Source organism: Coloeus monedula (assembly GCF_965178545.1).
Source record: "Coloeus monedula genome assembly, chromosome: 16".
Classification (NCBI taxonomy): domain Eukaryota; kingdom Metazoa; phylum Chordata; class Aves; order Passeriformes; family Corvidae; genus Coloeus; species Coloeus monedula.
The window spans coordinates 813,041-836,616 of NC_138796.1; the positions used below are offsets into that span (position 1 = coordinate 813,041).

Genomic DNA, 23,576 nt, shown 5'->3' on the forward strand with positions numbered 1-23,576 from the left:
TCCCGGGACGGATACTCCCGGGACGGACACTCCCGGGACGGACACTCCCGGGACGGATAATCCCGGGACGGATAATCCCGGGACGGACACTCCCGGGACGGATACTCCCGGGACGGACACTCCCGGGACGGATACTCCCGGGACGGACACTCCCGGGACGGACACTCCCGGGACGGACAATCCCGGCTGGCGGCACCCCCGGGCCGGGGCGCGTCCGGCGGGGCGGCCCCGGGCGGCGGCCGGGCCCCTCCGCGGCGGCAGGGGGCGCTGTGGGGCGCTGTGGCGGCGCTGTGAGGGCGCTTCCGGCGGCGCTGGCTGCGGGCGGTGGCGGCGGTGCGGGGATGCGGCCCCGGGCGGCGGCCGCGCTGCTCTGCGCGCTGTGCTGCGCCCTGGCGCGGGGCTCCGAGGACATCGTCGTGGGCTGCGGCGGCTTCGTCAAGTCCGACGTGGAGATCAACTACTCCCTGATCGAGGTGGGCGCCGCCGCCCCGCCCGCCGCCGGCCCCGCATGCCCGCCGGGCGTACCGAGCGCTGCCCCCGGGCCGCGGTCACAGGTGGCGGTGGAGCTGCGGCTCTTCTTCACCCTGGCACTCTACAGGCTGCTTGCCATAGACCGTGTGCCGCTGCTCCCTGGGCACGGCTGCTGCTGCTGCTGTGTGACAGGGTTAGAGAGTGCCTGGTTCCAGCGCTCCTCGCCTTGTTTTAAGATATCTTTGTGTCTGTTTTGTTTGCTTCTTTTAGATTAAGTTATATACAAAACATGGTACTCTGAAATACCAGACAGACTGTGCTCCGAACAATGGGTATTTCATGATTCCCCTCTATGACAAGGTAAGACATAAATACCTGTGCTGTCCTCTCTGTGCTGGAGGCAGCAGCTGCCTCCACCTCGATCTGCCGGCAGATTAAACCTCAGAACAACACCCACCATGAAACATTTGAAACAGGATATTTAGTTCGGTTTGGATCAAAGTTTCAAACTGTTTCTTTTTATAGTGCAACTACTTCCTTTCCCAGTGCTAATTCTTAAAGAGAAAAGCCAGGTAACTGTAGCTGCAGAATTGCATTTGTGCTGTTTAGTGGAATGACTGCAGCACTGGGAGCCTGAATTAGTGCCAGCAGCTGTGTGCTGTAGCTGTACAGGTATTGCATGAAAAGTATAGGCTCCTACAGAGTACAGATAAAGCTTTCAGTTTTTTACCTATAGAAATGGAAATAAATGTATATGAGATGGTGTTTTGGTATGACTGAATTGAAAATAACCTGAGTGGTTAATTGCAGATGTTAAAAATGTCTTAAGGAAATAATGATCAGGGAAGCTCAGAATGTATCAGTAATTTGATGTCTACTAGACTGGAAAGGTATTTCAAATCAAATTCAAGTTGCCCTTGGATGGTCAAAATGGTTTGCTCTTTTGAGGAGCTAGTTAACTTAGGGATCAGAAGTAGAAACACAAAATGGTTTGGGTTGGAAGGCACCTTTAGAGGTCATCTAGTCCAGCTACGAAATAATTCCTTCCCTTCCCAGTCTAAAAATGTAACATGCTTTCTGATCATGGTGATTTCATTCTTAGGCCTTTGAGCCTTCCCACGATGAACTCCAGAATGTGCAGAACACATGTGGTGCTCTCTGATATAAAGAGGATCTCTGTATTGATTAATACCCTTTTGGATCAGAGCTTTTAAAAGGATTGGAATTTTGTTATCCTGTGTTTGGGCAGAGTGGTTGAATGCAACCCAGTGGAAATATCAAAGGCTGATTTAGAGCCCATCTGTTGGGGCAGGTAGATTTGATTTGAATAGAGATAGATTTGAATACTTGCTAGCACTGAGCTGCTTGACTGTGAGCCAGGTTTGTGCTGGAAGCAGTATAAACATGGTGATACTTAATTTCTGCTCTTGGCTGGATGTGAGCCCAGCATCCCAGCCTGTCTGGGTAGATATTGCTGCTTTGAACAGAGTATCATAAGCAGGAGGAAAGGAAAATGGTGGAGAATGGTACACTTGAGTCTTGTGTTCCTCTCTGCAGCATGATGCTTGTGTTCTGACTTTCTTTTTCATCCTTTAGCTAAGTTGAATTTAGATCAATGAAGACAGTTACTGCTTTTTATTTTTTAGGGGGATTTCATTCTTAAAATTGAGCCTCCCCTAGGGTGGAGTTTTGGTAAGTGCTTGTATGCCTTCTAACAATAGGACACTGTATCTGCAGTGTCAGACTTATCTCTAATTTGCAGCTGGCAGGGAAGATGGAGCACTTTTCAAAACCTATAAACCTTATTGCATGGTTTAGTAACTGAAATGTACTTACTGTACCAGGGGAAGGTAAAGCTATGTAGTAGACACTGACAAAGTAACTCTTGAACTGATTTGAAGGAATGTGGGGTTTTGACAAAAATGGCTGCGGCAGGAGGAGGGAAAGAGGATTTTCAGCATTGGGATTTGGGGGTGCTTTAAATTTGCTGAAGAAAGACTTCCAGAGCAACACTTGGCATGCTTGAATTAATACATTTCTGTGATAGTTTTGTAAAGCTGAAGCAGTTTCTTTGTGATTGCTCTCTCACTAACTACCACGCTGTTTCATCGTTCTTCTCTTCCAGAACCAACCAGTGTAGACATCCACGTGGATGGCATTAATGACATTTGCACAAAGGGAGGTGATATTAACTTTGTGTTCACAGGATTTTCTGTGAACGGAAAGGTTAGACTCCTTTATCTTTATTTATTCCACCTTATGCTAATTCGGCCTTCATAAAAACATTCAAATTCTACTCTACAAGTTATTTTTATTTGTTTATACTTTGGTTTCTTTTTTATTTTGACAGGTTCTCAGCAAAGGTCAGACATTAGGTCCTGCTGGAGTTCAGGTTGTATTGAGAAATGCTGGCAGTGACATAAACATACAAACAACTATTACACAACCTGGAGGAAAGTGAGTGTGGGTGGTATATACTTAATTTACCTGTTCATTTGCGTAAAATCTTTTCAATTCTGCCATACTGACTGGGACTGTAAGAGTTTTGAAATATTTTTTCTAACATGTGAATAGAGTCTGAATTGTTTTTCTGTGAACAAATGTTAGTGGCTGTTTCTGAAAAGACATAATCCCTTTCTTGCCTTGCAGGTTTGCTTTCTTTAAAGTGCTTCCTGGCGAATATGAAATCTTTGCATCTCATCCTACCTGGATGTTGAAAGAGGTTAGAACCTACAGAAGTTCGGGTTTGCCTGTTTAGGGAGGATGGATCTGTTAGACCTTGTCTGGATCAGTTAGTGTGAGGAAGGGGCTTTGTGGGTGGACAGGATTACTGGAGCTTTTCTACATCTAATTCAGGTAGTCAAGAAATTGCCTCGTACAGACCCAGTTTGGGGATAGTGAAGCCAGCCAGGGAAGGACTGGCAAATGTGCTCTTGCTTTCCATCTTCTGATCCTGTACATTTTGCAAGAATATTGTAGCAGATGCTCTAATCCCTCCCTCCCAGACTGCTTGTTTTCTGAGGAGCTCTGATATCCTGACCATTTCCTAAATCACTAAAGCAGGAAAAATACTGTTCTAGAAGGTATCTTTGCTTTAGTGTCTTTGTGTCTTGAGTAGCCCGGGGACCCTCTTTGGGGGCTGCTGCTCTGGCCTCTGTTCCTGTTGTTGAATGTGCAGCCTCTGACTGTTACTGCTGTAAATGAGATTTAATGCCTGCTTTTGATGAAAATATTTGTTTCTGTATTTCAGTCGAAGACAGTGGTGCGGGTGACAAGTTCCAATGCTTATGCTGCCAGCCCCCTGATTGTTGCAGGCTACAACGTCTCTGGGTCTGTGAGGAGTGATGGAGAACCCATGAAAGGGGTCATGTTTCTCCTTTTCTCTTCTTCAGTCTCTAAAGAGGTAATGGTTGATCAGTACCTTTTCACTATGAGAATGGCTATAAATAAGAACTAAATAGCTTCTAGGTTCATATATACTCATCTCTGTCCTTCACTGGTTTGTACAACCCCTCAAACTGTATTTTTGTGTTTGGTTCTTTTGTTTTGTGTGATTTATTTTTTTTTTCTTTCCCAACAAGGCCCTTGTAATCTAACATGACCTCCATGGAATTATTTCATGATTCATTGTACAGTGGCTGTAATTTGTCTTCAGCATGAGATCTTAATTACTCTTTGCCCGCTTGATGGGAAGACAAAGTTCAACAGCTTCTACTGCCACCTTACAAGTGTGTTAAGAAATGAGAGAGACATCTGGTCATGCAGAGTTGAGCTCTGTTCTGTAATGTTAACCCTGTCCACAGAACTGAAGTCAGTTAAGACACCTGCTGGAGTCTTGGGGACGTTGGATGTTCTGTCCTTGTTTACCATAAAGTTGATTATTTGCTGTTTTTTCCTGTTTTACCCATACCTGAATTTTAAGCCATGTTGTCAGACTTTGTCTCTAAAATGGTTTTATATTTCCCATCATTCATTCACAGTTGAGAATTTTGAACCCTCCTGTATCCCCCTCCCAAATGGTTTTCTCTATTTTTCTTTGAGACAAAAGGTTGTATTGCATTTATTACCACAGGATGTTGTAGGCTGCAATATTTCTCCTGTGGATGGGTTCCAATCAAGAGATGAGTCTTTATCCTATTTGTGCAATGTTGTATCAAAAGAAGATGGATCTTTTAGCTTTCTTTCTTTGCCAAGTGGGGAATACACTGTGGTAAGTGACTAGAAATTCATTGCTTGTCTATTCAGTGCGTTGTTAACTTTCATTTTCTAAACCAGAGTGTGGTGTTGCCCCCTTCTCTCCTTTAAGCTGTTTCTTTTTTTTCCCATTCTCTTTCTTACATCTGGATGGTGTGGGAGCATGTTCTCTGTCCACTGCCTGGAGTGATGGTCCTGCGTTCTCAGTCTGTGTGCTCTACACATGGGATTCAGGCTTCTCTCATTCCTTTAATACTTCTAGCAGTCATATAGTCTCCTATCTGTAAGCTCTTGCACATCCAAATACCTTTGCTGTATTCTGAGTAGGGGGTTACTTTTTCGTCTTTTCTGATAATTTCATGGTTTCCATTAATCTTGAAATACTGCCCATATTTGTGTCTCCATCCCCCTGAGCTATTTTTTCCAGGAGGTTTGCAGCTCATTTGACCCTTGGTAGAGGTGTCTGGTGGTGGTAAGAACATGGAAAATGGTAAAGGAAAACCATTCTGTCATCACAGTTTAGGAGTCAAAGCCATGTGTCTTCTTTTCAGATACCATTCTACAGGGGAGAGAGAATCACCTTTGATGTTGCTCCATCTAGATTGGACTTCCTTATAGAGCATGACAGTTTACAGCTCGAGGTAAGGCCTTCAGAGGGAATAATCCTTTTGTGCCACTCATTCCTGTAAAAGTCTAACTGATTTTAGCAGAAAGCAGCTGTATTGTGGAAAAACTTTGTAAGAAGTTGAAGACACTTGTTTATGCACAGCAGGTAGAAGACAGCTTCTAGTACCGTGCTGTGTTTATGTACTTTGGTCCCTTTTACTAGGAAGAAACAAAATAGGGCAAAGCTGTCTGCTATGTTCACCCTCATGTCCATGTTGCAGACTGGCAATAATCTTCCAGGTTGTTTAAATTTCCTCGTTGAGATTGTCACATCTCTGGAGAAGGGCCTGCAGGTTTTTCTGGTTTGCAGAGTTCCTTGTGTATGGCATTATGATCTGTGACTGGGGCCCAGTGGAGATAAATGGAGAATGTGTGTTCTGTACTTACAGGAACAGTATGCCTGGAGATCAGTTTGTACTTTCACTGTGATTATCCTGGTACATTTTTTTCCTAGAGCTGGAAATAAGTTTCCTTTGTATGTGTGTGGAGAGAGAACAGTTGGTGTTGATTGCTGTAGGTGTGTGTTTGCATTTCCTGAGTAAAGACTGATGTTAATTTTTTCCCATTTCAGCCTGTTTTCCATGTGATGGGTTTCTCTGTCACAGGCAGGGTGTTGAATCGTCCTGAAGGAGAAGGAGTTGCTGATGCCACTGTGACTCTGAACAATCAGATTAAAGGTATGCAACTGATCTTTGTTGCTACAGGGAAGCATTTATTAAATGCAAGTACAGGGCTAGTGTATGATGTGGAATTAACCCTTAAGCATAATACACTGCTTTTGTTGCAATGTATTTGAAATATTAAAGTGGATTTCGTGCAGTTGATTAATTTTGCATTTACTGGTTTAGATGAGGGCATTAAGTGTTCATTGGTTTGGCAGTTGAAAATTTCTTAATTTCTTTCAACCATATGCCAGATTGTACTTTGAAATACAGAAGTGAAGGTTCATCCAGTAAAAAAACATAATACTATTTCTTTGTTGCATAATATGAATTAAAAATAGCCTAAAGCAGTGCATGCCCTCTGGATCTGTTGATACATAAGGACAGACAGTCAACATGTGCCCTGGTTTTTAACTCTTGTCGTTACAGTGAAGACAAAAGCTGACGGCTCTTTCCGCCTTGAGAACATAACAACAGGTACATACACAATTCATGCGAGGAAAGAACACCTGTTTTTTGATACTGTTACTGTGAAGATTGCACCAAATACACCTCAGCTGGCAAACATCATTGCAACAGGGTAAGGACTGGCATCAGGATGAAAATGCAATTTGATCTGTGGATGAGGCTGTGAAGATGGGTGATCCTTTCCCATGCCATGCCCAGACTTGTGTAGTGTTGTCAGGAGCTAAATGTTGCTGAAGAAATTCAAGGTAAATAGGGCAGCATGAGTGCATGTTTTTTGCACAGTATTTTGCTCAATAATAATTAAGGTTTAGAGCAGCCTCTTCATAAGCTCTGCCTTGCAAACAAAGACACTAAGACATGGGCAAATTAAGAATTTTGGAATGGTATGTGAACCGAGAAAGCATCAGAGAAGCTTCCTGCCACTTCACTCTTGCACAGCAGGAGGGTATCTGGAATCACACAGCTGAGTAGTGCAGCGTTGTACCAAACCTCTGCATTTTACTCCTCACTTTCAAGGTCATTGTTGCCTTACATGAATTGTCTTTTTCTTGTTTGATGCCTTGACTGTGAGTCTAAGGCTGGGTGGTGGTGGGAGATACAGTGTGAGCTGAGGAAGGTGATAGAGTCATGGTTCTGTGTCCAGGACTTCAGAGGAGAAAATAGTGGCAGTGTTCTGGAGAAGTGAAAACTTGGAATTTATTGAGTCAAATAGCAGTCAGCTCCTACAGACATAGCCAGGCAATTAGAAAAAACCCTCTGTGCTGCTAAATGATGGGGTGAAATTTATTCAATAACTAGCTATGTTGTGCTGTTGAAGGCATTAAGCAAAACTTACCAGCTTCTAATTTGTCATCTTGTCTTGTGCTTTCACAAGTGTAGGTGTACCAAGGTTGTGTTCCAGTAGATTACCTATCATATTCGAGGTTTTTGACACAAAACAGTTGAAATTATTTAAAACCTGTGGGGAGAAAGTCCTAAATCCATTGCCTAGCACAAAAAAAAAAAAAAAAAAAAAGGCTTGAAGTGATTGGGTTAGTGGCAGGGAAGAGTAGAGCAAATTGCTTGCAAATCTCTCTTTCAGGAGAAATCATTTTCAATTTAGGTGTTATTACCTCAGCATAGTGAGGTTTACTTTTTAAGGAAGTTCTAAAACAAGTGGTTTTTTCTGATCTTTGTCAAATCAAACTATTTGTTCTGATGACTGGCTTTTATTTAACAGGTTCAGTGTGTGTGGCCACATCTCAGTAACTCGTTTCCCTGACACAGTCAAACAGATTAGTAAATACAAGGTAACCATGATACCTGAAGACAAAGACAAAGCATCACTGGTTACAACAGAAACGGACCCTCATGGAGCATTTTGTTTCAAGGCAAAATCGGGTACATACAATGTTCAGGTAAGAATGAGCTTCACTGTAGGACTGTCATGGTGTTCTAGAAGATTTTATATTTTGGAAAGCATGTTGGAGAGGCTGGTTTTGCTTTGCCTGGGATTTCCAGTAAATTTCCATTTTCTTATTTCTGATAAATGCATTGAAAACAGCAGAGTGAGTGTATTTGGACTGGTATCTGGAAGCTGGTGATGTCTTGATGTCATATACTTTACAGGTAATTATTCCAGAGGCTGAAACCAGAGCAGGATTGGCTTTGAAACCCAAAATGTTTCCTGTCACTGTTACTGACAGACCAGTGATGGATGTGACCTTCTCTCAGTTTTTGGCATCTGTCTCAGGGAAGATCTCTTGTTTAGGTAAGTCCATTGTGAAAGTGAAATGGCAGTGGGAATGGAGAACTTTAGCACTGCATGTGTGAGTGAGTGAGTGTTGTTGAGACCAAGACACTTGCTGTGGTTAGTTCCAGCAGCAGATGTGTAAACATAACTTCCAGCACATGGAAAAAGCAGCTCTTTTTGGTGGACGTTGTGGCCTAGTAAGGTACCTTAACAAAGTTTGGAATAAAGTTATGCACCTACTTTTAATACTTGCTAGTGATAAGCAAGTATTCCTTCCTCAGAGGATGGGTAGGTTCTGGAAGGAAATGGTCCTGACTGCCATTTGGGACTCTGTACATCAATCAGAGAAGTACTGGAGGTGAAAAAGAAGTTTACAAAAAGAAAGGAAAAAAGCAGTGAGTGTAAAAACTGTAGGATAGATGCTCAAGCTGTTGGCAGAAGCTTTCAACCTCTGTTCTTTTCATAAGCTTTTTGTCTTTATTTTAGTCTTAAGGTTCCTCTCTCCTGCTATTTTCCTTGATTACCCACTGATTTCAGCAGATGATGATTGGAGGCTGATTTTTGTCATTTTTTACCCTTCCTTTTTTCTCTTTGAATCCTCCCTGCACTTTTTGTTCTGTCTCTCAGGTGTGTACTGGGCTCTTTAGTGTCTGCAGTGTGAGATGGACCCAGGGATTTAATGTTGATCTCAGGTTTTTTCTTGCCATTAGATGAAAGACTATGATTAACAGTCTCAAAGTCCTGCAGAATGCAAAAAACCACTGGTAAACGTGTGCCTGAGAAAGAAGTTTTAATTGGAAGCATACTGGGAGGGAGTAATCACTTGAATGCTAGTACCTGTGAGGTGTGGCTGGAGGGGTTTTGGGGTGCAGCCTGACGAGCTGTGTTGCCTCCCAGACGCGTGTGGTGAGCTGCTGGTGACGCTGCAGTCCGTGAACCGGCAGGGCGAGAAGCGCAGCCTGCAGCTGGCAGGGAGCAGGGACTCGGTGCCCTTCACCTTCCAGGGGGTGCTCCCGGGCAAGTACAAAGGTAGGACCAGGGGAACTGCTTGTGGGGCGCCTTGGGAGCTCAATTTGTGACCTCATCTGAGCACTTCTGTTAGCATGGATGCCTTTTACAGTATGCCCAACACAGTTGTGAAACTTGAGAGAATCTGGAAAAATACCTTACAACAGTGCATCAGGTTTTTCTTAATGTTGGATGTTTAACCCTGTGTCAGCCCAAAGGTTACTGCTGCCCTGAGTTTCAGGGTCTGCATGGCTGGTGTGGGGGAAGTGGGCTTTATCATGAACTGCCTTGTCCCAAGCCTAAGAACAGGAACACACTGTAGTTCTGCTTCCAGAGCGCTGCTCCTAAGAGCAATACGTATTTTGCCCAGCCTGCCGTGGCCTGTGAAAATAAATTGTTTTCCAGGGAAAGGTGTAGAAGGAGTGTATTAGATTGCACTCTGTACAGGAGTACAGGGAATATCTTTGCACCACGTTAAATTGGGGTTAGGTTGTGGTGTCCTCTAGGCTGCTTTGCCTGTCACAGTGGTAGTGCCCACTGAGGAGCCTTCCAGGGTGGCCAGGCTTCATTATTCCTTTTCATAGTACAGCTTTCCTGATAGATGTGTTTGGTTCCTGGTGATGCTGCAGTGCTGTGAGCCAGGTCTGTTATTACAGGCATTGTTGGGTATTTCTCTTTGAAGATTATTGTCAGGGAAGTTAGAGTAATCCAAGCTTTTTGTATCACAAAACCTGCCCTTATTTACTCAGTTTTACCTTACTAAAATGCTTTGTGTGGTATGTATTCTAGTAAGCATTGTACATGAAGACTGGTGCTGGAAGAATAAGTCTTTGGAATTGGAGGTCTTGGAGGAAGATGTGTCAGGAGTAGAATTCAGGCAGACTGGATATATGCTGAGGTGTTCTCTTTCTCATGCAATCACACTGGTACGTAGGAAACAAATGTTCTTGTATGTTTTTAATGACCTTGTGGAGGCTGGTTGGATTATGCTTGGAGTCAAGGCTTTCTCCTGTCTCTGGAGGGTCACAGAGCATGGGAGCATTGATGTTCAGAGTGCTTTGAGATTTGTCTTTTAAGTTTGGTAAAATGGTCTTGTGATGCTAGCTGTTATAAAAGACATGGGACATTGATGTATCTTTAGGTAAATACTGTTTTCATTTTGTCATTTGGTAGTTACTAATAGGGAATTGTGCTATGTGTTCACAGGAATTTTATCAGGATGGAAATGGACCAGAGAACGTTGGTGTTTATAACCTGTCCAAAGGAGTTAACAGATTCTGTCTTTCAAAGCCAGGTAACAGCTGTAGAATATTAGTTTTAAAAATGAAAAATAACCGGTTAGCTAATACTGCTGGGAACTAAAAAACCCATAAATCTGTTGTGGTTTCTGAGGCTTCCGAAAGGCATTGTTTTAATTACATCTGTATATAAATGATCTGTTCCAAGTTTTTAGAACTCTCCATTTCTTCTGCTATTTAGTCCTTCATCAAATCTAGATTCCAGAAATAAAATATTACTATTTTTTTTCTTGGTCATGGAAGTATTTCATCTTTGATGAATGAAGATCATGTTAAAATAATGTCATTCATATGGGTTCTATTTGTCAGACACATCAGAAAGTGTCTGTGTGAAAGACAGCAGATACATAGTGGAATTTTTCAGTTGTTTCTATACCTCTGCTCTCATGTGATCTTGAGAATTCAGCCAACTTAAATTTTTTCAGCAGGTCATTCTTTGCCTTAATGCTTGTAGGTGTGTATGAAGTGACCCCGCGCTCCTGCCACCAGTTTGAACATGACTATTACACCTACGACACGTAAGAGTGCGGCTGTTTCTGACCTTACACCTCCCAGCGTGATTTTCCATAAAGCTTCCTTCTCCTGCTTGCTTTCAGCAGGACAGGAGGCGTAGAGGGAAGCTCTAGCAAGGTGTATCACATGTGTTTTCTTGCCCTTCCTATCTTAAAAATAATAACAATCAAATAATGATAGGCTTTAAAGATGCTGTAGTTACTTTAGATGGGTATTTTTGTCAGCCTTCTGTCTGTTTAGCGTTGGGTTTGCTTTGTAACAGAGAAGAGTTATTTCACTGAAAACCGTTGGTCACTTCTGAGAGCTGAAATGCAAAAGATAGGGTAGTAAGATTACTGAGAGGCACTTACCACTATTGCATGTCACTGGTGCCATGACCTTCTGGTGATTCTGCTCACCCCATTTCCTGCAAGCTGAATAAATGTTCACCCTTACCACAAGTAAGCAATGCTGATCTTCCTCAGTCAGCCAAGTTTAATTAGTAATTTATAGATTATGGTCCGGTGACGTGTTTAATGACACTTCGACATATGAAATCAACCAAATCAGCTTTAGCTTGAGAGGAAGCAGAAGGCACCAAGGAAGGAATTGCTTTGAGGCTCAAATTGGGAAAAGCTCCCTTTCCAGTAGATGACCATCCCAGCACTACAGCTTTGCTGAGTAATTCTTGTATTGTCTTTTATAAAGCATTTCAATCTCAGGGGTGAGAGTGCAGACTCTGCTAAATAAGATTTGCTTATTTAGGAAGGGGACCTTGAATTCATGTCTCTGTTCCTTTGATTTTCAGGTCATCTCCCAGTATCCTGACACTCACTGCAGTTCGACACCATGTCCTTGGCACGATCGTAACTGATAAACTGATGGATGTGACTGTTACCATTAAGTAAGGACAAAGAAATTGTGAGGCTATAAAAAGTGGAAGAAAAAGACATTTATCTCATAAAGCTTTACTCCAGTTTTACTGCTGCAGTGGCTGCTTTCTAAGGGGATGGCATCCTAGCCTAGGCTGCGAGAGGTTTTTATGCTAAGATGTGCTTTGAGTTCTTTGGAGAGAGATAAATCCAGCCCTCATTTTGAGCATTGTCTCATCATTTCAACATTGCCCCTCCCTTCTTTTGTGTCATGGTAAAAAGAAATTATTTTCTGAGTTTTTGTATACTTTAATGAGCTGATGTTTCAGAATTGAGAGGGTGTTGTTTTAGCTTAGGTCTGAGCTCTTTAGGCACTGGCATCTATTTCTTTCCTTTTCTCTTTCCCCAGAATGAGAATCTGCTGCTTTAGAGCATTGTTACTGGTGTGAAGAGGGTTATAAAAGGAAAAGCATGCAGAGTGATTACATACTAATGCACCAATTTGTGTTTAGCTGAACAGAGAGCTCACTAGGGAGCACTGATTTGTGAACTGCTTTAATTGTATGAGGTGCCAAATCTGCCTGAAAGTGTCTGATAATGATGAGTGTTTTACTGATACTCTGCTGGTGTCTACTTGTTCTAGACTATGAGTTCTCAAACTTTTTTGAGTGCAGAAAACATCTTTTCAGAGAACATTACCTACAGAGCATTGCCTTGAGTTCTCAAAGATTAATGACCCTATCACTGCAACTGCTGGGCAACTCCAGCAGCTGGAAAGGAGACATTGAGACAGCAGAGAGCCATTAGGATTTTAAAAACAACTTAGTGGGGAGGTGACTATTGTACCAACATTCTCAGCTTGTTGGGTTTTTGGAGGGTTGGCAAGTGCTTTGAAGGCAGCTCAGTTGCCACAGATATCTCTGATCAATCCTACCTCAAGCTTTTTGGCTGAAGTCCAATTTGTGAAGTGCCATCAACATAAAGGGGACAGCTCTGGGTTTAAAAGCAAGCCAGTTGTTTTTACAAGTCTGTGTGCCAGGTCCATGACTGTGATCCATTAACTTTCAGTTAACACAAAACCCCAAACAACCTCAACCAAAAGCAAGGCTGATTCTCACCAGTTTTTGATAATGGCTTGGTATGTTTTAAAAATAAGGCTGTAGTAATTTTTTATGAATATCTTGAGATTGTGTGTGCCTGTATGGATTTTTAATAGGCTTTCAGCCAAAAAAACCTTTATATATTTCTGTATTGTCTGGACTGCAGAGAAGGAATATAAAGCCTTGATGAAACTTAGTGTGATAGAGCAATAGTAACTATATTTTTGTCTTAAAAAAGACAAGCTAGAATGTATGTGAAGATTGAAGCAGGAGACAGAACTATCCTGGTAATCTAAAGTGGTTGTAGGAAAAGTAATGGTGATCATTTCGGTTCTCTCCTCACTGAGAATTCAGCCTGTTGAAGAAGAGACAGATGATAAGATATAAAGGATGATTGGAGACTAGAAGAAAATGCTAGAAAAGAGAGGATGCAAGATCAGGGAGAATGAAACAAAATGCATAGTTCTGTGCTGATTCTAAGAACTTGGTTGAACTTATCTAGCAATCTGTTCAGTGGACAGTGACAAGATGGCTGAGTAGTTCAAATGTATAGGGCAGAGAGGTGAGAACTCACAGCTTTTCCTGGGAATTGCTGACTCTTGGAAATATTTATGTGTGATAGAAATTATTTTCTCCTTGTATTCTCTGCTTCTGAGAGGTAGGTTCTGAGGCAGAAGTTTATAGTTCAGGAAAAAAAGCAAGCTTAGCAGTCGTTCTTTTGTATAACTCATCTTTTCTGTATTAAGCTTGTTCTCAGGTTTGATATTCCAGCCTTTCTTTTTTAGTTTAAGGCTTTGTTAAAGGTACTCTTGCAAACTGATCCTTTGGCCTAAAAATATATCACTCCTGTGCTCTTGCCAGAATGAACAGGGCAGTTGAAAAGAAATGGGTTTAAAAAATATGGTGGGACTTGTCTGTGGTGTTATAAAGGCAGTAATTAGCAGATACAACAAGCTCTTATCCCTCCATATGGAAGGAGATGATTTTGTTTTTTCTCCATATTTTCAGGTCATCCATTGACAGTGAACCTGCCTTAGTTTTGGGGCCCCTGAAATCTGTTCAGGAGCTGCGTCGGGAGCAGCAGCTGGCAGAAATTGAGAGCCGCCGGCAGGAGAGAGAAAAGAAGGGTCAAGAGGAGGAAGGAACAAAGCCACCAGTGCAAGAAATGGTGGAGGAGCTCCAAGGACCATTCTTATATGAATTTTCCTACTGGGCAAGGTAATACCAAGCTCCCATGGACAAGGTGTATTCTTTGTGCTATTGTGTGGTGTTTCTGCCAAGCAGAATAGTGATACAGCTCCACATAGGACAGAGCTGCTGTCTGGGTGCTCATGCCTTTGGTGACTCTGAGCTGCATGGAAACCTAGTACCACATAGCAAGAATTTTGCTTAGGTTGTTGATACTTTTTTCTTGGAGTATTTAGATGCATTCTTGCGTCATTATGCTGTACTCTGTTCTACATGAGAGCTGCTAATTCAATTTTCTTCTAATTGTATCTTGTGTTTTACAGGTCTGGAGAGAAGATTACTGTAACACCATCATCAAAAGAGCTGCTTTTCTACCCACCTTATGTGGAAGCAGTTGTTAGTGGAGGTAAATATAAATAATTTATGGTTTGAAAGGAGTAGATTTTTAAGGTAGAAATGTATCTGTGTAGATAAACACATGAATAACTCAAAAAGGTAATGTTAGGAAAGTTTCAGTTGCAGCTATTTCTTTGGGCCAGTTTTATTCTGGAATTTGGAAGCTATTTGATAGATGATGCAAGTATAATTATCATCAGAATATTCTTCCAAGTGCTGAAAAACCACCTGGCACAAGAGGAAGGCTAGGTTTCTGGGTATTACAGCAGATTCTCAGAATTGTTCATAGTACCATCACCTAGAAAAAGAGTTGTGCAAAAACAAGGTTTCTATTTGGAATTTGTTACCAAACTGTCAGGGTTATCATCAGTTAATGATGCTACTTGTTAGGTTCAGTGTCCATCTTGTCCTCAGGTTCTTAAGTGAACATACTTTGTTTGAAATCACTGGGAAATGTTAAGTGCCTCTTTTCATGTGCCTCTTTGTTTGCATGTTCTAAATGCATTTGAGGGAAGGAAATAAATTTTTGCTTAATGTCATTAAACATGACATACACTGACCTGAATTTGAACTCAGAAAATGTGGTCAAAACTCAGTGTAATCTGGCTTGAAGGAAGTATCATTGCCATCATCTCCATGTGGCAGCAGTATTTGTACCTCACTGAGACCTCAAACCACTTCAGAAATCCATAAGGTTTTTTTGGGGATGTGCTTATAGCTCCAGAATGTAGTTACTCATTTTGGTACTGTTCAGATGTTTTAAGAGGTGTTGAGAGGCCATGCAATTGTGTGGATTGATCTCTTGTTCTAAGGTAAAAGGCCACCAGCTGATTGCTTTGGAAGTAGTTAAACTCCTGTTGTAAATCACAGTGTCAAGTGTATTTTTGACTTTTTTCTTTCTCTTAAATCCCCTTCGCAATGACCAAGAGAGTTGTCCTGGGAAGCTGATAGAGATTCATGGAAAAGCAGGCTTATTTCTGGAAGGGCGAATTCATCCTGAACTGGAAGGTGTTGAGATTGTCATTAATGAGAAAGGAGCAACTTCCCCACTTATCACAGTTTTCACTGATGACAAAGGCACTTACAGGTAATGAACAGATTTGTTTTGAGCCTTTGGATTCTTTAGTTGAAATGCAGTGGTTACTTGACAGTGTGTGTGTGATATCCAAGTGTTTTTTCTGAAACAAGTTCTGTATTCCTTTTATTTGAAGTGTTGGGCCACTCCACAGTGACTTGGAATACACAATCACTGCTCAGAAGGAAGGTTTTGTTTTGACTGCAGTAGAAGGAACAGTTGGAGACTTCAAAGCTTTTGCTCTTGCTGGGGTGACATTTGAGGTAATGTTCTGAACACTTTGGGTTCTAAATGAATAGTGTGTGCAGTTAGAGCTGGACAGGCAAAAAGTTAATCCATGTCTTCCAAAGACAAGTGGGTGTGGGATTTTGGGATAATTTATTATTACTTGGATAATAATCTTTGTTGTGAGAAGACAAACCTCAGTGGATGAGTTCAGTTGTAGACCATGACTTGCCGTGCAGAAGATAACTTTGCAAGGTTTATAGAGTAAAAGTTAGAACCTGCAGTCCAAAAGACTGGCTTTATTTGCTTTTGTGGAGTTGGACCACCCTCTTTTGATGAATTTTATCCCTCAAGGTGTAGGTGTAGTCTAGTTCTACTAGTGCCTGGTTCCAGACTTTGGGATTCTTTGTTCTGGCCCTCCAGTGTGTTCTATGAAGTGGTAGAGAATGGCAGCTGTGGTGGCACATGGTGTGCCACGGGCTGTGACTGGGATTGGGAGCAGAGGGTTCTGCAGCCCTGTGGTCTGGCAGGAGGGGCAGTACAGATGTGGTTAGTTCTGCTTGCAGCTGAGTGCTCAGAGCCGGCCCACCTGGACTCTGCAAGGGGCTTCTCAACGGAACCCTTCTCCATAAAGAAACCCTCACTTACACTTAAAATTGCTGATTTTTCAAAAACAGATCAAATCAGAGGATGACCAGGCTCTTGCCGGAGTTCTCTTGTCTCTCAGTGGAGGGGTGTTTCGGTCCAACCTCCTCACACAGGATAATGGCATGTTGACTTTTTCCAATCTGGTAAGTTGGAATGATTCATCTGAACATGGCTCTGTGCAGGGCTGTGTTACTTTGCCCTCCCAAATAGGGCTCTCTTGAGTGGCAGGTGTCCTTTGAAACCTAACCCACGATGAGAGATGTAGATTCCTGAGAATAAACAGCACTAAAATCTTAGCAAGTGAAAAATGGGAAATCTAACATGGCAAGAGATTTCTCCCCAACAGGTCGTAGATGATGTTGATTGATCTCAGTTACTAATTTGCAGTCTGTAAACATGAAACAAGCCAATTTGTTGATGATCATTGGAGAGTCTTTAGGGGAAGAAAATCTAATTACATTATTGATCTGTATGTGTGTTGACATGCTTGAGTAGTTTCCTTGCAGACATCCTTCTTTTGTGGTCACTTTCCTGTCCTTGAGGGCTTGTGGTAAGGTTTTAGGGCTGCAGTTTCCTTCCTCTCTTAACACTTTGTCACCAGGTGGAATTCCATTGGTTTATTGTCTAATGTGCTCTCTGTTTTTCACTGCTCGTGTTTTCCGACCAGTTTAACCTGTGGTTGGAACAGAGGACTTCAGCTCTTCAGAGAGCTCTTGCAAAACGTATTTGTTTGGAGTTGGTGAGTTTTTGCACCACTATGAGTAAACATCTTATTTTGTGCCTCTTTGCAGAGCCCAGGGCAGTATTATTTTAAACCCATGATGAAAGAATTTCGCTTTGAACCGTCATCACAAATGATTGAAGTGCAGGAAGGACAAAATCTCAAAATCCAGATAACTGGTTACAGAACAGCTTACAGGTCAGTGGAGCTGGAATGCCATGGAAAATGCTATGGGCTGTGTCAGGATGTGTTGTGCCAAATACATGTTTCCTCCCAGCACACCTCTGTTCTTGCAGGTTTGGAAGAGACTTTTCAAGTCTCAATTTAACTTAATTATGCTGTGTATAAATACTTCTTTTGGCCTTTTTTCATGGATGTGGATATATAGCTAAGCCCAGATGGCAGAGCTGTAGGAAGAAACATGGCTATGAAAGCACTGTCTCAGTGGCACTGGAAGTGGCTTGTGCTGCCTCCCGTGGGAGAGGACTATTCTAGGTATGGTATAGACCAGTTCAGGTATCTGACTTGAAGATCCTTGCTTTCCTTACCCAGAGGGGTGAGAGCAAGCTGCTGTCCATGGAGTTTAGGGAACTTGGATTCTTAAAGTCGTACTCTGAACTGCAGCGAATTCTGATGATTTAAACTGTTTTACACACACATTATAAACACCCCTTTTCTTCTCCATGCTATGGTAAATACAGTAAGTATTTTTTCATCAGTTGTAAGAATAAAATGTCTTCAAAATATGCATTAAAACAGCATCTGCACTTCTGTAGCAACTGGTTCTCTGTACACCTCTAGCTGTTACGGCACAGTTTCCTCTTTAAATGGAGAGCCTGAGCAGGGAGTCTCAGTGGAAGCTGTGGGACAGAAGGATTGCAGCATCTATGGAGAGGACACAATAACTGATGAAGAGGGCAAATTCAGGCTCCGTGGCCTTCGGGTAAGGAGTAGGAGGCTTTCTGTCATTTACTTTTCTGTCAGTTGATGATGGAGCAATGAAATGGGTTCTTTTCAGTAGCCACTGGTTTCTGTTTTCCCATCATGTTTGCTAACTGAGACTCCCTTGAGTCTCTCTGTGTGAAGAGACATGGTCATGTAGAGAACATTCAGTCTGATAAAAGGGGGAAAACTTGTGTATGTCTGTGAATTTGCTGGCAGCATACTGTGATGGCCTCCACAAACACTGAGCAGTTGCTGTGACATGACCCAGCCCCTGGTCAGTGCTTGGGTGACCAGCAGGGAATTTTCATAGGCAAAAGAATTCGGGGAAGTGTTTAGTTTCTCTTGTGAAGATATCAACAGCCTATTTTTAGCAGGATACTGGCTGTGGGTATGATGTTGATTGCACAGCATGTATGTGAAGTAAACTGTTCTTCAGGGAATGGGGAAGCTGAATTTATGGCACCACTGTGTAAGGAGTCAACAATTTGCTGAAGTAGAAGGCAATGTTTGGTCAGGTTTTAATCCTGTGTTTTCCTTCATCACAGCAGATGATTTCTTTTAATTCTGTGGTGTAACAAACTAATGAAAGTTCTGTATAGCCTTTTCTTATTTTCTGACAGTAAACACTCCTAATAGTGCTATTGAGTTGAATTTTGTATTTAAGATAAGTAAAACTTTATGTAACTGCATAGAGTTAAATCTGTTTGGGTGGCGTATCTTGAATGGAGTGTTAGAAAATTCTCTTATTGCTCTCTAAAATTAAAGTATGTATTATTCAGTGTTGGGATTGATCATCTGAACGTTGCTTTCAGCCTGGCTGTGTGTATCATGTCCAACTCAAAGCTGAAGGCAATGATCACATTGAAAGAGCTTTACCACAGCATCGGGCAATTGAGGTGATTTTTTCTCTTTTTTTGTAGCATCACTTAAATATGAAATGGATCTGTCTAGGCATTCTGTCTGTTCTATCAGCAGCAATGTAGTGAATGCATTCTGTTTAGACAAGTGCCTTTCAGCAAGTCATCTCCTTAAAAACAGGTCCCATATTGTGTGTCAGCACCATAGCTCAAAACCGAAGTGAGATAAAGCCCAAACAGTAAACAAGTGAAAAGGATTCTTTCACAGTTATGAAAACTATGCATCCAGAAACAAGAGAATAAATGTATGGAATACCTTTCAACATTTCTTTACAATATGGAACAACGCAGTAGTAACTTCAGGATATCATAAATTGTCATATTCTCCTATTGTTATATTTAGTTATGGACTGAGAGATATTGTTATGTGTTATTGGGTCCAAATCATGCAGTCTTGATGTTGGTGAAATTGTAATTTGGACTAGCAGTTTTATTTTTATAAAATGTAATAATTTTGGATTGAAAACTGGTGGAATCTTGTTAAATATTCCACATTAATCAACTGTAGAAACATCTCTGTGCATCTCTCAGCACAGATGCAAAATACTGAGACCAGTGTTCTGAGATCAGGCAGCCCTGTGGATGTACCTCAGCCTTTTCTAGAATAGTGTGTGCTTTTGGTACTTCCATTTTTAGTTTAGCTTAATGTCAGCCTCATGCTGATAATGCACAAGTCTGCAATTGCAAGTGGTGCACTCTGGAGAACAGGAACTTGCAATGGGAAAGCTTTCAAGTTTCCATGTGTTTAGTACAGAACAAAACTCACTTTTTATTTAAAATGATCAGCAATATTTGTGTTGTGTTATTGGTTGTGTTACTGTCCTTTGTTAACTGTTCCTCTCCCGGTAAAAACCTGAGGCTGTTTTGCATTGCAGGTTGGGAACAGTGACATTGATGACGTTAATATTATAGCATTCCGGCAAATTAATCAATTTGATTTAAGTGGAAATGTAATTACAGCTTCTGAATATCTCTCCACATTATGTGTAAGTTCAAGGCTTTCATCTTGGTCAAGTGTATTTGTTATTGCTTTCACAATGATTTTTTTGTGGGGTCACTGGAAGTGGTTCAGTAGCCAGAGCACACTTTTAATTTAAATTAGAACTAATAGTTTAGTGATGGTGAATTTGAATTCCAGATAAATTGAAGATTACAGTGTTCCTGACTGCTTTGCTTTAATGTCTCCATTTTTCATGGGAATATATTTAAGAAACACCTTCTCTGGTTGGCCTGTGCATTTTGGGATCTGCTTCCCTGATTAGAGATGCTCTGTCTGTAGAGGGATCAAGGCAGCAAGGGTGAAATGAGTCCTTTGTATTAGAGACTGCATTAATTCCTGAAACACCTGAAATTTTTGTCCTGTATGTCAAAACCTGAAGATACCATGTGAATTCAGTGATACCACAGGACATGTGAATTTAAAAGTACATAATAATAGACAGTATGAGACAAATAGGAAAGCTGAAATTTTCAAAATTCAAAACATTGCACTATGATCTGAAAAAACTTGCTAAAAACCTCTGATCCTTTTGGCTTAGGGTGCAAATGCTGAAGTGTCTGCAAGAGGTGTTGATGGAGGAGGAGTTACCAGTATCATTTCGCAGATTTAAAAGCTCCTTGAAATGTTACCTACAAATATAAATGCAGTGCTTGGATTTCTTTCACACTGGCTTGTTATGCATCTCACCTGTCAAGATCTCAGTGCTGTGCTGTTGGGTTTTTTGGGAGACATCCAAAGGATCCAACACTCAGAGCAGGTGTGAAGGCAAAATGTATCACCTTACTGAAGAGCCCCTGGGCATGTGTCCCATCTTTCTGGGGAGATTTATACCCTTGCAGTTCAGCCTAAGCAATAGGAATTGATGTCAAAATTTGGTTATGTGGAAGTTATCCAAGCCTGTGCTTGCTTCATATTAGGTGGGGTCTTGTGTTGCATGTACTGCACGTGAGCTGTTGGTGGGTGCCCGTCATCACCCTGGCCTCCAGTGTGCTAAGGTGTGCTAAGGTTGGATACAGACACAAGTGAGAGCAGTTTTGTGATCCACAGCACAGACTGCTTTTCATACACTAGGTATGTGGAAATGCCAGACAACAGTCGTTCCTAAGTTATTTCAAGTTCTATAAAAAGACTGTTTCTGTGACTTTTCACATCCCAGATTAGGACATTTCCAGGTGTTCTTACTTGACAACTTCCTGTTTTTATAAACACATGATGAATTTTGAAGTGCTTTTATCCCTGAAGATGTGGGATGTCTGCAATACCTATTGTGGTGCAGGCTTGGAAATACCTGGTTTGTGCTTTCTTCCTTCATTTACAGGTGAAGCTCTACAAAAGTGAAAATCTTGACAACCCAATTCATACAGTCAACTTAGGCCTATCCCTGTTTTTTCATTTCCCACCACTACTGCGAGATGGAGAGGTAAGAATATTGCTGCAAAATTAGCTTAGATCACTTTATATTTTTTCCTCTAAGGACACTGAAGTGTAATTTGTGGTGTGCCTGCAGAGCTGTATTCATGCTGGACTAACCAGTGTCTTGGAAGATTTGAAGTATGTTCGACTGACCTTTGCCTTTAAATGTGATTTTGTCTCAGACTGCTCCTGATGCTGTAGCCTGAATGTATTTTTTACCCACAGAATTACGTGGTGCTCCTGGATTCTACATTGTCTAAATCACAGTATGACTACACCTTGCCTCAAGTTTCTTTCACTGCCATTGGATATCATAAACACATTACACTGGTCTTCAGTCCCACTGTAAGTACTAAATACTTTACAACCTGCATGTATTTTGTGCTCTTGGCCAAGCTTTCTATCAGTGTAAATATAAAGAGGTTTATGAGTGGCATTAAAGTGACAATTAATTTGGATTTGCTGTGTGTTCAGTTGCCAGTGGAACAGGAGGGAAACATGAAACAGCAGTTGGAAATGAAGGGTGCAGATGTGCCTGAAAGGTTCTGTGCTGGCATGGCTGCTGTAGTGGGGTCACAGAGGTGTGGGCAGCATGGGACAGGTAAAGCAAAGCACACCAGGCTGAGACTGTCAGTGGAGACTGACCATCAGTGAATTGGCTTTACAAAGCAGCACACCTCAGGAAGGGGGCATGCATGAGTGACCCAGAGGATGGCTTTGAAGTGGAAGGTAAAGTAAATCCTAGAACAGCACTTGGAAGGAATTCAGATGAGAAGGGCTGGATGTGCCTCATGATCCTTAGAGTGCCTTAGAGCTGAGGGATTTCATAGTCAACTATTTAAAAAAAATAAAATGCATGATGTGCACTGTTTCCAGAGAAAGCTGCCTGAACAAGATATTGCCCAAGGCTCTTACATCGCGTTACCGCTGACGCTGCTCCTGCTGTTGGCTGGTTACAACCACGATAAGGTGGGTCAGGGTGGCTTTGCTCTTACCCAAATATTACTGTCCTATCAATGAATAAGCTGTACTGTGCTAACTGAGGCTTTGTTGGGTTGTTTTCCAGGGAGGGATGCAGTCATAGTCCCCTTATGTGACATATTGTAAGAAAAGCCAAAATGTATCCATGGTTTTGGACAATTACCTTCCTTTAAAAAAAGCTTAGCATGAAGGTGAGTTCCTGTGCCATGGTGGAATTTTGGCTTCTCATTTGATCGGTCTGAGAAAAAAACAATACAGCATCATTAAAATTCAGATAACCAGATTCAGTGATAATAGGAATGAAAATAATTGTTTTATTGGCTTCAGGAGCAATCAGACTGGAAAAAGTCTTGCAAGTCTTCAAGTCTGGTCTCTAGCTTTATACCCTCCCTCGTTCAAAAGCTCTCAAGAGGAATACAAATACCTGCTGTATAAATCCCTCTGTCTTTGTTAACAAGCTGTGCTCTTGTAGTCTTTCCTCGTATGACTGGATTTCTGTTCTACCAAGAAGAGAAATTAAATTTGTGTGTGCAGTTTGATTTCCTCTCAAACAATCACTTTAGGTTTTGATTATCAGAAATTCCCAGAAGTTTGGTTTGATTCCTCCCTGAGACTTGCTGCCATAGTCTTTGTAGATGTGCCATCCATGCAATAGAATCTGTTTGTTAGGGGCTACATGTCTAAAGAACGATACCATTCAGACCTTACCATTGTAAGCACAACTTGCTCCCCTTTTGTTTTTCCCCAGCTTATTCCCTTACTGCTCCAGCTGACAGCTCGACTGCAGGGCGTCCGTGCTCTTGGTCAGACAGGCTCTGACACTGGGGGCTCAGAGGATGCAAAGAGACAAACAAAGAAACAGAAGGCGAGACGGACATGAGATGAAAGGAAGGATTGTACGAAGTGGTGCTCTGTCAAACTGGAGCCTGAGGAGGCAAAGCCACTAAAACACGTTTTTGTTGAATTTGCAGACTTGACATTTTCATTTTTGCTACATGAGCACCATTTGTCACCTTAGCTCCATTTTGGTTGTAAATTTTCTATGGAGTCTATAGATTTCCTTGTTGTAAAGTGATTAAATGAATGCCTCCGCTGTCACTGTGA

At 41.8% G+C, this 23,576-nt stretch overlaps 1 protein-coding gene across 3 annotated transcripts; it reads left to right on the forward strand.

Annotated features, from left to right (window-relative positions):
• Positions 1-316: 316 nt before the first annotated feature.
• On the forward strand, positions 317-23,570 carry LOC309579043 (BOS complex subunit NOMO1). Of its 3 annotated transcripts, XR_014226858.1 has the most exons (32): positions 317-473; positions 742-831; positions 2,118-2,163; positions 2,597-2,697; positions 2,822-2,928; positions 3,121-3,193; positions 3,722-3,874; positions 4,544-4,681; positions 5,217-5,306; positions 5,903-6,008; positions 6,423-6,573; positions 7,681-7,858; positions 8,070-8,211; positions 9,091-9,222; positions 9,991-10,127; positions 10,408-10,495; positions 10,954-11,017; positions 11,800-11,895; positions 13,972-14,181; positions 14,475-14,557; positions 15,475-15,634; positions 15,759-15,885; positions 16,525-16,638; positions 17,287-17,414; positions 18,018-18,159; positions 18,974-19,057; positions 19,954-20,064; positions 21,397-21,498; positions 21,717-21,836; positions 22,368-22,460; positions 22,558-22,663; positions 23,221-23,352. XR_014226858.1 is itself a non-coding variant. In XM_082292061.1 (31 exons), the coding sequence occupies exons 1-31, from the start codon at positions 342-344 to the stop codon at positions 23,350-23,352; spliced, it is 3,630 nt and encodes a 1,209-aa protein (XP_082148187.1). In that variant the 5' UTR covers positions 317-341; the 3' UTR covers positions 23,353-23,570. The 3 variants fall into 3 exon arrangements, 2 of the variants coding, with proteins under 2 accessions (XP_082148187.1, XP_082148186.1); XM_082292061.1 differs by lacking the exon at positions 22,558-22,663 and having other exon boundaries at positions 23,221-23,570; XM_082292060.1 differs by lacking the exons at positions 4,544-4,681; positions 22,558-22,663 and having other exon boundaries at positions 23,221-23,570.
• Positions 23,571-23,576: the final 6 nt, after the last annotated feature.

Bases quoted from the DNA above. Each gene is read 5' to 3' on its own strand.
- LOC309579043 (XM_082292061.1), top strand. From the start codon at position 342: ATGCGGCCCCGGGCGGCGGCCGCGCTGCTCTGCGCGCTGTGCTGCGCC. The intron at 2,164-2,596 runs GTAAGTGCTTGT...CTTCTCTTCCAG, and splicing joins TCCCCTAGGGTGGAGTTTTG to AACCAACCAGTGTAGACATC. The intron at 20,065-21,396 runs GTAAGTTCAAGG...CTTCATTTACAG, and splicing joins AATATCTCTCCACATTATGT to GTGAAGCTCTACAAAAGTGA.